This window comes from Echiichthys vipera (assembly GCF_963691815.1).
Source record: "Echiichthys vipera genome assembly, chromosome: 5".
In the NCBI taxonomy this organism is placed as follows: domain Eukaryota; kingdom Metazoa; phylum Chordata; class Actinopteri; order Perciformes; family Trachinidae; genus Echiichthys; species Echiichthys vipera.
In genome coordinates this window covers 18070347-18087394 of record NC_139830.1, presented here as the reverse complement: position 1 = coordinate 18087394, position 17048 = coordinate 18070347, and the positions used below count along the sequence as shown (strand labels likewise).

General features: G+C 42.0%; 1 protein-coding gene across 2 annotated transcripts; it reads left to right on the top strand.

Annotated features, from left to right (window-relative positions):
* Window positions 1-1819: 1819 nt before the first annotated feature.
* On the top strand, window positions 1820-15711 carry capn12 (calpain 12). Of its 2 annotated transcripts, none has more exons than XM_083913419.1 (22): window positions 1820-2044; window positions 2713-2782; window positions 4386-4504; window positions 6795-6928; window positions 7092-7263; window positions 7350-7433; window positions 8372-8457; window positions 8780-8857; window positions 9601-9782; window positions 9880-10130; window positions 10239-10250; window positions 10358-10437; window positions 10888-11010; window positions 12443-12479; window positions 12584-12655; window positions 12750-12795; window positions 13131-13192; window positions 13549-13617; window positions 13744-13822; window positions 13954-14070; window positions 15004-15056; window positions 15152-15711. In XM_083913419.1, exons 1-22 carry the CDS (start codon window positions 1844-1846, stop codon window positions 15176-15178), a joined length of 2154 nt encoding a protein of 717 aa, XP_083769545.1. In that variant the 5' UTR covers window positions 1820-1843; the 3' UTR covers window positions 15179-15711. The 2 variants fall into 2 exon arrangements, with proteins under 2 accessions (XP_083769545.1, XP_083769544.1); XM_083913418.1 differs by having other exon boundaries at window positions 12443-12482; window positions 12572-12655.
* The last annotated feature ends 1337 nt before the right edge of the window (window positions 15712-17048 follow it).

The following is a 17048-nucleotide window of genomic DNA, read 5'->3' as shown; positions in this document are numbered from 1 at the left end:
AAATCGTCTTAGACGTGGAACAACATACAACTTGTGTTCCTGAAAACAGAATAAAATCAATTCAATTCAATTCAATTCAAAAAACTTTATTTGTCCCCGGGGGGCAATTCAGGGCACACAGAGCAGCAAATAACGTCAGTGCAACAATACAAAAACATTTTAACCTAACACAAGAATAAAGTGTAAGAGAAGAGTAAGTGTCAGGATGTTAGTGTGTTAGTACAGGTAGAATAAGTGTTAGGATGATAGTGTGTTAGTACAGGTAGAATAAGTGTCAGGATGTTAGTGTGTTAGTACAGGTAGAATAAGTGTCAGGATGTTAGTGTGTTGGTACAGGTTAGAATAAGTGTCAGGATGTTAGTGTGTTAGTACAGGTAGAACAAGTGTCAGGATGTTAGTGTGTTAGTACAGGTTAGAATAAGTGTCAGGATGTTAGTGTGTTAGTACAGGTTAGAATAAGTGTCAGGATGTTAGTGTGTTAGTACAGGTTAGAATAAGTGTCAGGATGTTAGTGTGTTAGTACAGGTAGAACAAGTGTCAGGATGTTAGTGTGTTAGTACAGGTTAGAATAAGTGTCAGGATGTTAGTGTGTTAGTACAGGTTAGAATAAGTGTCAGGATGTTAGTGTGTTAGTACAGGTTAGAATCCAGTCACAGAGTTAGAAAACGAAGAACAGCAGAGAGGAAAGTGTCTAGATGTCAGTACAAGTTAAACACACACAAGTCACAGTTAGATACATAGAACATCGTCGGCGTGAGATGTAGAAAGACATGCGTGTATCAGATGTAAGCAGACATGTGAACGGGTGTATATGATGTAAACAATGTAAACATGCAGTAGACTGTTGAAACAGGTGTAAACAGAACTGTAGTGCAGAAAAGATATAAGTGGACAGTGATCGGATTCAGATGTGGTCAGACATGATACATACATACATACATATATGTAATGAGCAGACGTAACAGAACTATGGTGCAGTAATAGAGTATAAATATATAACTATAAGCTATGTGAAGGTACTAAATAATAAAGTGATAGTGGTGCATGGCAGGAAAACAGCAGTCTAAGTATATGCTAGCTCTGTGTAACCAGATGAATACTGAAAAATCCAGGGTCCAGGGGGTGAAGGTGTCCAGGGAAGGTGTCAGGGGTGGGAAGGGGGGGTGATGGTGATGGTGTCCAGGCAGGGTGGTGGTGTCCAGGGGGTGAAGGTGTCCAGGGAAGGTGTCAGGGGTGGGAAGGGGGGGTGATGGTGATGGTGTCCAGGGAGGGTGTCTGGAGAGGGGAGGAGGAGGGGCGATGGGAGAGATGTCCGGGGTGGAGAGGGGGGTGAGGTGTCCAGGGAGGGTGTCTGGGGGGGGGGGGGGGGTGATGGTGTCCAGGGGGGGGGGGGGGGTCAAAAGTGGGGAGGGGGATGGTCAGAGGGGTCAGGAGTTGAGGAGCTGGGGATGATAGTTTCTAGTTCATAAAGTAAACATACCTCTTATTATTTATGATTGTATTATCTTGCTGTCATTCTTCTCTTGTTTTGTCTCCCACTTGTTTGTCCTGTTGTTGTGCAGGTGGTGGTGGGGACGGAGCAGCCTTTGGCCTCTGGTCGATAATAGTGATGAATGGATGATAAATAAGGGGGATCAAAGTGGCTGTTGGCACCTTGTCATTACTCCGACTCCAGCTCTCCGCGGCCCCCGGCGCTCTGCATACCTTTCCGGGCTGCAGAACCGGGGAGGCGCTCCGAGTTGCCCTCTCTGGCTGCGGTGGGTGTGCGCTTTTAACTCTACTTAAGCACCGGCTCCTCTCACATTTTGCGAATAAAGAGTTTGACTGCAGATTCACTGGCAGCATGGCGACCAACAAGGAGGCACCGCTGGGCTCCATCGAGAACCCGATCAAGTTTAACGATCAGGACTTCAAGACTATCCTGGAAGAGTGCCTGAAGTCCGGGGAACTGTTTGCTGATCCAACCTTTCCACCTGAGCAGAAGTCCATCGGTATGCCGGAAGATCCGGATCCAAAGAAGGCGATCAAGTGGCAGCGACCCAAGGTAGACACAGTTGTGCGTGCGTGCAGTATGTATAGTGTCAGTTGTTACCCAGATATTTTAGCACATTTGAGGTTGTAAAATAATCAATAATCTTGTCACGTTATAGCTGCAGCCAAAAAATAACAAATACTTATTTGAGAACTGACTGTCAACATTTTAAACATCATTTAGCAACATTTAGCTGCATATAAAGGAAAGTTTTCTGCGTTGTTTGGCCACTTGTGCAGGTTTAAACGGATGTCTGAACAATAGGGTAATGTGAAATGTGTTTCCTAGTCTGTCCTTGGCATTGCGTCTTCTCAGGAGCTTTGTTAACACTGTTGCAGGGGTGTTGACAGTGAACAGGTGTGGCTCAGGTCTGAGGAACTTTTAATACCCGGAGCTGTTTCCTCAAGAGAGGAAGTAACAAAAGAAAGAGCTCAGACAATACTGAAAGTATTGTAAGTAATCTCTGAGCGAGAAATGTTTCAGAGTAAAAAAGGCACTGAACACATTTAATGTTCAGTCACATATTATATATTACATATAGAATTAAACTTACATAATACACTGACAAAATATGTACAACTATCTCTTTTACACTGGAGACCTGGCCGAGAATAATAGCACATACTGATGACGTGGTGTCACATCATCGATGCTCACATTGTCCTCCTCTTCTTCTGAAGGACATCAGTAAGAACGCTGTGTTTGTGGAGGGCACGACTGGGACTACTGACATCTGTCAGGGCCAACTGGGTGAGTACACATCAGGAAAGCTTGCACTTCCATACACCTTAAACACATTAAAATCTGCCTCTCACCGGGTAGAGCTGGCTCCTCAAATAGGTTGACAGCGGCACAGGTTTGAATCTGATCCGCTGCCCTTTGCTGCATCATCATCCCCCCTCTCTCTCTCCTGCTTGCCTGTCATCTTTCAGCTGCTCTGATAAAAGGGAAACAAAAGCCCTGAAGAACTGTGATACATGCAGAATCGTCTTAAACTGGCGTTGCACAACATGCTGGGAAAAGTTAAACCCTCAAAAGCCCAAATAGTCCTTCAGTTTGTTCCCTTGAGTACTGTATAAAATGCAGTGACATCAGAACATGGTGTCTGCACCGCACAACTCCAGGGACTGAACTTCAAACACACAGTCAGGGGGAAAGAGGAGTGACACTCACTAAACTCCAAAGTCTGCAGGGGGATTCAGAGCCTATAACGCTCATCTGTGTTGTCCATTGTGTTTCTTACTTGTGGTGAACTAGGAGATTGTTTTCTGCACAACACTAACCCCTCCATCCTCCTCTGGGATTTCTTAACTAATGGTTTATGTCACCAGTTGCGGGCAGACATTTAAATGATACGTACCCTATGTACCCTCCTTCTCCTTCGAACTGTATCCTAGGATGTGTTTTTCCAACAAATCCTCATGTTTTTCTACTGCAGAGGAACTACTAGGAACAGATGTTTGCTGTTGGAGAGGGGTGTAGTTATTGTGTGTGTGTGTGTGTGTGTGTGTGTGTGTGTGTGTGTGTGTGTGTGTGTGTGTGTGTGTGTGTGTGTGTGAGTGAGTGAGTGAGTGAGAGAGAGAGAGAGAGAGAGAGAGGAGAGAGAGAGAGAGAGAGAGAGAGAGAGAGAGAGTGAGAGAGAGAGAGAGAGAGAGAGAGAGAGAGTGAGAGAGAGAGAGAGAGAGAGAGAGAGAGAGAGAGAGAGAGCTAACATGCATGAAAAGCTGAATCACACTTCACGTGAGACCACCACCTCCTGGACTCTTAAACCATTGGATATGTAAAAATCTGAAACAGGGGAGAGAAGCACAAACATCCCCAAAAAATAAAAAAAGCTGGGTGTTGGTATGAAAAATAAGTATGGAAGGGAAATAGATTCCATACACCAGAAGCTGCCCCTTGACAAATGTATTGCAAGCAAGTTAAGTGATGTTTCAGGCGTCCGCCCTTCCTCAGACTTAAAATGGAAGAAAGAAAGGGAGACATACCTCTATATGTACACTCACATGGTCACCTGACACAGTCAGGGGAACAAGCACAGGTGAGCTGATTGAAGGATAATATCTTGTGTAAATAGTGATGCAAATACATGCATGCTTAGTTACAGAAGCAGTTATACACTTCAAACATACTTAAGTTCAACTAAAAACATTTGAGAGGAAGTTTTTAAAAGGATAAGTGTAGCTGTAAAGCATGCAATGCACACACAGATATCAGACAAACTGATGAAAGCATCAGGTAAAGACCATCACATAAAACCATGTGATTTAAAAGGAAAATAAATATACATGTTACAACACATTGAGGATCTGCTGGGACGCGTCCATAGCAACTATTTCTTTGTGTTTATCAGGTAACTGTTGGCTGCTGGCAGCTCTGTCCTGTCTCACCATGCATCCCAAGCTCTTTGTGAAGGTGGTGCCACCCAACCAAAGTCTGTCCAAGCCTTATGCAGGGATCTTCCATTTTAGGGTGAGTCATGAACGACACAGAACTTCTGACTGCACTTTTTTTCTAATGACAACAGTTAGACACCCAATCAAGCCAGCTGAGACGCACACCTTGCAGACTTCCTCATAGGCTTTTGCTTAAGTGTACCTCACATGCCCTGCAGCTGCATGTCCTCTCTCGTCCCCATCTTAGCCCGGACATGTTGCCTGATATTCTTTAGGAAAGCAAATACTTATGATAAACTGTAATAACATCAATGTTTTAACCATTTATTGTAACTACACTTCATGTAGGAAAAGAGACTAATCTTGTGTTAGTATGCACAATGAAAGGATGATATCTACTGACATAATAAGGGCCTTAAAGGAGTACTGTACTGTTAGCATTGCACTTGTTTCAAACTCATGATGGACAGTTTTTAAAAAAAGTCTATTTTTATTTTATGGGTATCAACTCATCCTGCAGTAGTCATTTATTCCGTTCTTCCTTGTCAAAACCTGGTGCCCACTTTACCAGCAATGCAACTCAATCACCAACAATTTGGTTCCCTAAAACCTGTGGAGTCAAGGTGGGTTCCTTCTTTATTACCTTACCTTGAGGCCTTGTCTAAAGAGGTTCCCTGTGTCAAAATATAGTCAGTTAATGAAGTTATGCTACTGGTTCCATATTCCTACATTAATTCATGTTTAATCAAATAAACCTCACACCAAACCTAGCACCATGAAATAATGTCCACATTATGTTCATAAGGAAGGCCTCGGTCGTATATTAGTTAACATTCATCCCTATGTTCCCAGGGTTCTATTAATATAAACTTAATATAAAAAATGAGATTGGTAAGGGCTGGCTTCACAGTTCAAATTGCAACAGAATGAGGGGAGATTGAATTAACATCGATAAAGCAGTTTGAATGGTAAAACTCAGCCACTGAGGAAATATTGGTGTCTAATGCCAAGAAAACGGCCTTGCCTACAAATGTAAGGGACTTGGCATTTAAGTCAAACGGGTATCAACTCATCCTGCAGTAGTCACTGTATGCGGTCTCATGCGTAAGAAGAGAAAAACCTTATCTTTGAATGGGGATTCTACTCTAAAGCAGCAGTGCTAAAACTGTGTGCCGTAGCACACTGGTGTTGTATTTGTATGTGAAGGTGTGCCTTAGAAATGCTTTTCATAAATGGTTTGCCTTTTCACAAAAACCACGGCTCTAGAGAGTTCATCGCATTGCACTGATCAATAAAATATCACCTTCTGAGACGCATCAGTCGTGTCAGAGCAAATGCACTTGATATAGATCATTTGTACTACTTTACTCTGTGATTGTTCTGCCCTGGAGCGCTGGACCTTTAGAGACTGTAAGCGAGAATGTGACATGACTTAACAAGCCGGGCGGAAGGACTGGAAACTCCTTCTGCCCTGTCAGGGTGATGGGGGAGCAGTCCAGACATGCAGGTAGTGATTACCCCTGAGACATCCAGCTAAGGCCAGTGCAGGCCTGCTCTCGGCCGCTGTTTTGTTCACACAGTTAGCAGTACAGCACACACACCCTTGTCATGACCATTAACTGCCTCGAGAGGTGGATTAATAAATTTAGTCAGACAAGAGAGCAGCGTGTTTATTTAACTTTATTTAACAGAGTTTTACATTCTGCTTTTTATTCTCTCAAATCGTATTCATGTCTCTGATTTGTGCTTGAATATGTCATGTGAAAGCTCAACACTGTGGTTTAATAAGACACATGTATGTGCATTGATTTGCATTTACAAGTGATTTAGGCAACATTACACAAAATTAGAAGGTTTTCGGTAAAATGGGCTAAATGTTGGGTGAGCAGTATTCATGTTAAATGTTCTGACCCTAAAGGCATTATAGCTAGAAATACAATAAACATAAGGGAATATAAAAACACAAAATGGATGTTTTTTTAAACAAAATGAAATAGAAGATTAGAAAAGATTAAATGGACTAAAAAGAGGAATTAAAAACTCACAATGTGAACAGTTCACTGAGAGATTTAACTAAATTGCCCCAAATTTAATTTCATAAAAGGCATATAAGTATATGATGTGAGATTATTGCCTGATGTCCATGTCCACTGCATATACACAATTAACAATTAACATATTTGATCAGAGCTAAATAAGGTGGGCACAGGTGAAAAAAACAGTTGTTGCAGGTGAAAGGGGAACGTTTCGGACATTAAGTTCAAGTGGTTTGTCTCTTTACACTCTTTGCGCCTCCTGATTCATTACATTCATTAATTCAGTCTGCTCTATTCTCCCCGTCGCTCTCCCTGTGTGTCCCTGTGCAGTTCTGGCAGTATGGTGAGTGGGTGGAGGTTGTTGTGGATGACAGGCTGCCAGTATGCGAAGGCCGTCTGCTCTTCAGCTACTCTCACACCCGCCACGAGTATTGGAGCGCCCTGGTGGAGAAGGCCTATGCCAAGTCAGTTGCCATTACCAAGCATATGTCTCTGGGTTGTAATGTCTGAGATCACCCACTCTTTTTCTGTGTGTGTGCGTGCGTGTGTGTGTGTGTGTGTGTGTGTGTGTGTGTCGCTACAGTAATGTGACAAAAACAATACACTTTCTCACCTCCTCGTGTGTAGGTTAATTGGCTGCTACGGAAGCCTGAAGGGGGGCAACATTTCAGAGGGGATGGAGGATTTCACGGGAGGCATCGCATACTCGATGGAGGTCTCATCTCGTACCCCTCGAGTCCTCTGGAGGTCTCTGACGGCCGCCCTGTCTCGAGGCAGCCTGCTCAGCTGCTTCATCCAGGTACATATGCACCTCCAAAAGTTCACATTGCACAGCTAGACGCCACATCAGATTCACTTCAGAGTTCCTCTGTTTGCCCTTCGCAGGCCGCCAACAACCATGAGATCGGTAAAGTGTTGGGAAACGGGCTGATAAAGGGCCACGCTTACGCCATCACTGACACCGAAAAGGCCAGTATGACAGACACGACCCTGCTGCTGTTATTTATTTTTGCCTCATCATCAATATGTTGTTTGGGTGTGTTCTCTGTTTCCACAAAGACTTCTGAAATCTAAAGCCATTTGACTTCATCTCAATGTATCTTAATATAATGTAATCCATTGTCACATAATCTCACTGAAATGCTGATCCGCTCACTCTACATTAATCCAATTGTCACACAGGTGCACGGTCTGTTATACACAAATAACAACGGAGCAATCAGGATCGAGGATCCAACGTAATAATCAAATATAATCTTACTGAAATTGAATTTAATCTCATGTTCTCTCGTGTCTCATCTTAATTTAATAAAATATCATATCTGGGCATTTTATCTCATTGGTGTGGTGGTTAGCACTGTCGCCTCACAGCAAGATGGTTGCTGGTTTGAATACCGGCTGGGGCTCTTCTGTGTGGAGTTTGCATGTTCTCCCCGTGTCTGCGTGGGTTCTCTCCGGGTTCTCTGGCTTCCTCCCACAGTCCAAAGACATGGCTCCTGCCCCCAGTGACCTTCTTCAGGGACAAGCTGTTGTAGTTGATGGATGGCTCTCAGCACAGGTGGTTTGGAGCTTTTGATCGTATAACATGATCTTCTTCGGCTGATGAATTTTGCCCATTTGTGATGGAATTGCAGGGCAAAATTCTTTTTATCTATTTGTTGAGCACTTCTCATCCATGATGTCTTAAAAGCTGTGATTGTAAAACTCATTCATGACCCTGAAAATAACAGAAGAACAGCATGTGATACGATGGAAAGCTCCAGAACAACCACTGAAGATGGGCCTCGTGGAGGGATTGATCGGCCAGTTGCTGTCTCATCTGGTCTCTTAGTACGAATAAAAACACTGAGATAAATCTTCAAACTGACCAAACTCTTACATTAGTTTCTTCTCTCCTCACATTTCAGGTGACGAAAGCGTCAGATGAGATTCTCTTACTGAGGCTGAGGAACCCCTGGGGGTTTGTCGAATATCGTGGACCCTGGAGTGACAAGTGAGGAAGCTTCCTGTTTGTGTGCATTGTATAAAAGAGAGAGTGACCACACTCACACAGTTTCTCTCATGTGTGCGTGTGTGTGTGTGTGTGTGTGTGTGTGTGTGTGTGTGTGTGTGTGTGTTCCGTGTGTGTGTGTGTGTGTGTGTGCGTGTGTGTGTGTGTGTGTGTGTGTTCCGTGTGTGTGTGTGTGTGTGTGTGTGTGTGTGTGTGTGTGTGTGTGTGTGTTCCGTGTGTGTGTGTGTGTGTTCCGCGCGTGTGTGTGTGTGTGTGTGTGTGTGTGTGTGTGTGTGTGTGTGTGTGTGTGTGTGTCTGACTGTAGGGGTAAAGAGTGGGATGACATCGTCAAAGCAGAAAAAGAAAGGATTGATCTGAAAAAGAAAGAAGATGGAGAGTTCTGGTACATGACACAAAACACACAAACTTACACAATGGAACAATTTTTCAGATCCTAAAGTCTCCTTCCACTCAAAAACGTGTGTTATTTTTAAAAAATGGGACATAAATTTGAACAGGTTGAATCTCTTAAATGTTTCCCGCCCTCTTGACGCTCTTTCACTGGTCAACCAGGGTCGATGGTAGAATGTGTTCATCAAACAAGTCTCACCCTAGGGCGGGGTGAGGCCAGATCTAGAGTTTCTCAATGACAGAGAAAGAGTAGATGTTTTTTCTTTTAGTATTTTTGCATAATTTAAAATGTGTCGAGAGGGGGAGATGCATTTAACCACACTATGAAAACACTATAACAGAATTTGACTCGTTCAGTCTTTTTAACATCAGGTGCTGGATTAAAGTAAATGTGATGCAAAAGTATGCGTGGGAAAAATCCATCCACACAAAGCATTCAAACTGCTAATCTTTTAATTACACTTTTACACCAACAACACCTCGAGCAGTAACGCTGCCATTGTACTGGTGTATTGTGACGATGCATTTTCCAGCTGATCCAAGAGGGTCACAAGTAGGAGACGTTTATCGTCATCACATCAACAACTTTAAATTAAGTAAAGCCTCTAAGATGTAGTGGGGCATAGGAGTAAAAAGGCGCATTAAATGGAAATACTCAAGTGTACTTGAGTATTTAATGCGACTTTGCCTCTCAGAAACCATAAGATGTCTGATGTGCACGATCATCCCTATCAGGATCAGTGCTGAGGACTTCTGCAGCCTGTTTGACATCGTGGAGCTCTGCAGTGTGAATCCCGACACTCTTGTGGAGGGAGACAAACCTGACTCTCCCACCTCCCCGTCTACCTGGACCATCAGTGAACACGAAGGATTCTGGGTACCGGGAAGCTCTGCCGGTGGTAGCCGCAGATACACCCGTACGTTTATGAATTCACATTTGCACAAATATGCATTCAAGCTCCACTTGGATCATTTATTTATTAATCATACTCTTTCTTCCCCCTCCCGCCTCAGGATCATTCTGGAAAAATCCTCAGTTCCAGTTGAATCTCACGGAGCAGGACCAGCCAGACGAGGATGACGAGGATGATGACGATGATGACGATGATGATGATGATGAGGCGATGACCCCAGAAGAGAAGAAGAGAGCAGAGAAACAGAAGCAGAAAGCCAAACAGTGCACCGTGCTGGTGGAGCTGCTGCAGAAAAACCGCAGGATGAAGAATAAAGTCAACTTCCTCTACATGTCTTTCCACATTTACAAGGTCACATCTACTTTGAATTTACTTACTTACTTGATTTACTGAATATTTGAGTCTCTGCACCTTTCTCCAGTATCTGAACACCTGCTTTTGTGTTTTTTGCCTTTGCAGGTTCCTTCTGAGGTGAGTATCTCATGGGCGATAGATGCATACTTTTTCATTAAAACAAAACAACCTTACATTCTTAGTGACAGTTTTATAAAGTAGGAACTTGTTATATGTTTCTTCAGCTCCAGGGTGCGTGTCTGAGCCGCAACTTCTTTAGGACAACTTACCCCGTGGGTCGTTCTGGGAAATATAAGGCTCAGAGGTAAAGCAGCATCATGAGAAATAATGACTTCTTATTAGTAATTATTAAATAATCTATTCATGAAAGCAGGACATTTGGTGCTTGTGCTTGGAGTAAAACTTGTATCTCCATGTAATAAACCTGCTATAATAATTAAGCCTGAAGAGGAGAATGAATTATTGATGACACCTTGTCCCAGAACCCTTCAAATTTGTGTAAAATTTGAGCCTTACTTATTCCACTTGAAGTGGAATTTTTATTTTGCATAGAGCCTAAAAAGGTGTTTTAATTATCTGTTGAAATAATTCAAATAAAATGAAATAAAAATGAAAATTAAATTTGCCAGGAGCGCCAAAAGCAAAAGAAGAGACTTACAGATAAAAGACAAAGACAATCCATCAAACATTTGTTTGCACATGGCATGAATAGTAATTGTCTATGCGTACATAAATGCAGCTCTTTGTCTGACAGGGGTGTGTGGAGGAAGCTGCATCTGGACCCAGGTAACTACATCATCGTGGCGTCCACCTATCGACCCAACCAGTCTGGAAAGTTCTTTATCCGCATTTTCTCCAAGACGGGAAACACTCTGGGGTAAGATGGAGGGCCTGAACACAAGAGAAGAGAAGACGGGCATTTTTTCCCTCCTTGACCATAATAATAGCCTCGGAAAAGCAGCTCCATTTACTTCTCACCTTGTGTAAACATTATGTGCGTCTCATTGTTAAATCACAGACCCACAGCACTCCCTGAATCACCTCCTGCCTCACTCACTCTCAAAGGCACAGTCATATCACCCACACTCCCCTGTGCTTACACTCAAACTTTTTTTAAATTGCAATTAGTGTCGACAACAAGAGGCTGATAAAAGCATCTTTTATGGCTTCTGTTGGCAGCAACAGTCAATTATCCTACACTATAATAATCGTTTGAATAATTTTCCAAGAGTGGAGATAATTGTAATTTCTCCTCATTTTATGGCAGATCATTCAAATTCATCCTCTACGGACATTTTTTAAAGTAAACATAAATATTCTAAATGTGACAAATGTGAAGTTAACAAGGACCAAGGCTGTTGCCTAGCAATGGAACTCTATAGACATTGTACAGTGGTGCAAAGTAAATATTGGTGCATTTACCCACTTTACTTAAGTATCATTTTGAGGTATGTGTACCTCACTTAAGTATTTCCATTTTATGGGACTTTATACTTCCACACCCACTACATTACAGAGTCATTTTTACTGCACTACATATACAGTTACTTTGATTTTCCATCCAAAACATGTGATCAACTTATAAAACAGGGTGACTTGTCATTAATGAAAGACCCTGCATGGACACAGGTGTTTTCAGTTATGTGGCAGATTAAACCTGCTCAGGCCGGAGTTTACATTAGGTCACCTATAAGAATGATAAAGTTTTAACTTGTCCTGCAACAAAATGAACAGGAAACCCTGAGAAAGAAAAAAAAAATAATAATTTTGTTGCACAAGATGATAGCTGGTGTGTTTTTCCTGTCACTTTCCTGTTAAACCTCCAGCTGTACTCTCTACAAGAGAGGCACAAACAAATAATAATAAATAAAAAAAATACTTTGTTTTGAAGTTTTCAGTTATGCAGAACAATACAACTCATAGTATAAGTAACAAGAAAGACAAATAAATTATAATAGGATAATACAATTATTTAGGAAAATAGATAAAATACATATAAATATATAATAACAATAATAATTATAATAAAGTGAAAAGGGTGGGGGGGCACAACAAATAATCTTAAAAAAATATAATAACTGGTGTGAACAAATTATGGTCTTGTGCACATAAGGTTAAAAAAACAGGGCCATTATGTCTAGTTAGTGACTTTACTTTGGATGAATTTAGCTGATCAAGTAGAATTCAAACTGTGTTTTACTTAAGTAGAGGATCTGAGCCCATATCAAACATTATTTCTGAGTGTGTAAGGTTTAAACTGTATGAAAGTATAATTTAAGAGACTATCTGCCGTGGTCTTTGTGTTAAAGGACTCAGGACTTTACCTGCTCCTCTGGCTTCCTCCCGGTGAGTTTACACATACAGCCACATCAACAACATATACAGCAGCAGCTCACCAAGAGAATAAAGTATGTTTATGTTTGTTTGGTGTGTATGTGCCGCTGAAAAAGGTTATGGTAGCTTCCATCTCCCAAGAGGATCGAGTGAGAGTTGAGAGGACATTTGATGAGGAGTCTGGCCCAGTAAGAAACCTCCTAATTTTACTACTTTACTTAAAAAAAGTGTCTTCAATAAAAGGGCCTTTGGTTATCTCATTTCTTCTGTCTTCCCCGGCAGGATGGCAGACTGAACGCCAAGGATGTCATGAAGCTGTTCAACACAGGTTAAAATATCTACTATATATTACATTTTTCATGTTTTATCCACATCTGAAAATGGCCCAAAGCTTCACCAGGCTCCAGTGATATTTGACCATATAATACCCGTAATGGCCACTAGATGGAAGCACAGTAGTTACACGTTCCCTTAAAAGTTGTCCCAGTGGAGCCACGGAGGTCACCCGTCTAGACAGAGGCTCATAGCCGCAGTCAGATAGAGTACACTGAGCTTATAAAAGTGTCTACACTTGTCCTCACCTTCACCTTTCCCAGTCTTAATCCAATTAAAACCTTTATTTTCTTTCTCTACATCAATCTGTGTCTTTCTTCCCGCTCACAGTTCTTGACAAAGATTACCATCTGCCACTGGAGACATGCAGACAGCTCATCTTTGGAGAGGATGTATCCTTTTGTCCACAGTGTCTTCTTTTCATATAACTCAACCCTCCTTGTAGTTTATTACAATCCTTGTTTGACTTTGAATGTATTGTATACACATCTGGTTTACTTAATCCTACAGAAATTACGTTTTTAACATGCTCGTGAAAAACGTAATTTCTGTAGGATTAAGTAAACCAGATGTGCCTCTCATAGTTTGACACTACAGCGGGTCAAATGCTTACTGAAGAAAGGGTTTGAACCTCCATGTTCATTGGTCGAGTCATCGTGCTGCCCCGCTGTTCACTTTCACTCTGCTTCCTCGTAACTTTATCTCTCTGTCTTCTGTCCTGTTGAGATGTCCTTAACTCTACTGGTAGACCAAAGGGCACTCCAGCCTCAGCCATAGACAAACAGAAATCCTGGTGACCCATCTGCGCCATCTGCAGGTACAGTGTGTGTGTGTGTGTGTGTGTGTGTGTGTGTGTGTGTGTGTGTGTGTGTGTGTGTGTGTGTGTGTGAGACAGAAAAAAGAAAGACATCTTTTCTTGTTGTGATGCTGCTTTCTTTTTCAGTCCATCTTTTTCCAGTTTGATGAGGACTCTTCTGGGACCATGAGCCCCTTTGAACTCAGTACAGCGCTGCAAGCTATTGGTATGACACACACACACACACACACACAGGCACACACACACACATAGATATGCATACACACACCACCATGTGCACACAGATGGTTGCTGCTGTTTGGTCCTCACACCTTCGTCCGCTCCTCTGTTTTACAGGGATGGAGTGTGATAACAAGGTAGTTCAGATGCTGTCTGAGCGCTTCGCATCTGGAGAGCTTCACATGCCCTTCCACGGCTTTGTGTCATGTGTCACCAGGATGCAAAAACTTTTCGGTAACACACACACGCACACACACACACACACACACACACACACACACACACACACACACACACACACACACACACACACACACACAAATACATTACCAACACAAAAAAAGGCAGTCCAACTTACCAATGATGAAATATGTATCCATTACCTTACACCAGCTGATTTATCATTTTATTTATTTTTGCTTACAGGGGAACTACTGCGTTTTTCAAATTTGGAGCTGCTCCATAGATAATGAATTGTGAAAGTTGTAGATGACACTGAGAGCACTCTAACAACTGACAACTCTACTATAGAATAAAGCTAATTTAGGTACAAAGAAAAGAAAAACATTCTCTCTTTCATTGAGCTCAAGTTTGAGACTTACTTCAGAGAGTATGTTTAGAAATATCGACTGATCTTTCCTGGGCCATGGACATAACACTCTGAAGTTCTTAATTTAAGTGGTGCTCCCCCTTGAAGCAGGATTTTCAATGTAGGACTTTTCCTTTTAACTGAGTATATTTACATTGTTGTACTGGTGTTTTCACTCAAGTTAAGAATCTGAGTGCATCTTCCATCACTGTAGAAAGAGGAGAAAGAGTTTTTCAACAACAACAAAATAATATCCAATCTCATGATATGATTGCAGTGTGCTGTCAGTAGCTCTCCAAAGGGCAAGTACACCGGCTGCATGGGGTGGGGCACCAGCGTGCATAAAGCTTTCTAGCATCTAGAGCAGCTTATATGGGGCTGCATCGTGTTTCCTCCATCCAAGAGAGCATTTAATCACGTCCACGGGTGCATCTCAATGATCTCCATATGCACATAACAGGATTTATGCATATTTGGACCATAGCTTAACAGGACACTAAACTTGGTGCAGAAGTTCCTTAATGTGGATTCTTTGCAGAGATACCGTACGCAGTAATTTCCTGCCCTTTTCTCTTCAGCTCTGTATGAATCAGAGACCAGTCAAGAGGTGAAGGACAGAGGGATCAACTCTGTGAGTATCTGGCCAGATGTGCTCTGTTGTGCCTTCTTACGGACCTGAACCTGAACATGTTTTTGACTTGCTCTTCACCTGCTGTTCCCCCACAGTGGCTGCTTCAGTTCCTGATGGTGTGAAGACGCTTTATGAAGCGGGTCACCGTATTAGACCCAGCTGAGCCACAGCATGCTGCTGGATCTGGGACATGGACAACAGACATGAGCTGTATTCTTCATATGCGCCTTATTCTGAAGCAACAGCGCAGTTAATTCTTTGCTATGCGGTCGTTATTCTCGCTTCATCTCGTACCTTTCTTTATTCTCTATATGCTATAGACTTGATATACATTCAAGGTTCAAGGTTGTGCTGTATTGTCATTATACAATACAGGTTTGCACAATGAAATGCAATTACTGCCCCTCCAAATTACACATAGAAAAGTATTAATTAAAATAGAATAAAATAATAAAATAATACACGATATATAAAACGACCAAAAGAAGAAATTAAAGAGGAAAACTGAATTATATTAACAGGGAAGATAGACTGTTATATATTTACTTATAGACACTATGCGAACAATACTGTATGTGCATATAACATGCAGTCCTATCATTTAATTGTGTGTTATATTACTCCACAATTTAATAAAATTGATTTCATAATTGCATATGTGACTTTAAAGGTGTTGTTATTCCCTGTCTTTAATAAGAAAATTGTTTCAAAACTTAAATATAGTCCCCATTATTACCCTTTTTCTCAAAGCAATTATCATTGTCAATTAACATTGTCAAGTTGCTCTTTAGAAATTATGTAATGAGGAAAAGAAAATGTGTTTCTAAAAATTAAACAGGGATTGAAAATAGCATACATAACTATAATTACACAACTGAATTTTTTTTTAAAAATCACTCGCTCATCTTCAGTCATTACCCCAACATGCACACATGAGCCTACACTGGGTTATATCTGCACACACACACACACAGACACACACACAAACAGTCAGCACTGCCTGCCCCACTGAGGTTGTGAGGTTTATGTCTCAGCAGCGCTACACGCACCGTCTCTATTCTTATCGCACTGACGCCACGTACAGCGTCAACACACACTCGCCCCCTCCTCCACTACGTTCCCTCACTCCCTCCATCCATTCCTCTCTCTTTCTCCCCCCTCCTGTTCTCTCTAGTAACTGTCTCAGTCTCACAATCTGTATCCTCCTCCTCCCTGTTACACACACACACACAAACACACACATACACACACACACACAAACACACACACACACACACACACATCAGTGAGCAAATGTCCTTTCTACACATGCTGCTATTAATAGCACCTTTGCTCACACACCACTTCCTGTTCACCGTTGAGTACACATAGGTTGTCCTCGGCAACCGTCCATCTACATTGTGATAGGGAGAGGAGGAGAAAAAGAGGAAGAGCGAGACAGAGGGGACCCATAGACTCTATTATTTCATCTTTATGTGTCTTATACCTGTTTCTTCTTGTTTGTGTGTCAGCCCTGCAGGAGGTCAGCCAAAGAGACAACTGTGGCCTTAACAAGGCCTGTGAAACCAGCTTTCTACAGTCCTCACAGGACTCACTGCAGATGTGCTCACTCAATACTCTCACCTTCTCTGTTTCCCAAAAGCAAAGTAACAAGAGTCTCTCTGAGGCTGCACTTTGGTAAAGCAGTGTTTGAAACCAAATGCTTACATGTGGATGAGTCATTTTTTACCATGTACAGCATATTTTGGCATGCTAACAGTCGCTAGTTTGCACTACACTTGAGGTTAACAGGGATGTCATGAGTTTTGCAGGTATTTGGACAAATTTTGACCAGAGGATGGCGCTACAGAAAAAGTCACAGGATCACCAAAGTTATTATAATTCATCTCAACACGAATGTCTGTACCAAAATTCATACTAATCAATCCAAAAATTGATGTTTCACTAAAAACCACAAAATCAACCTCAGGGTGGTGCTAGAGGAGAAGTCAG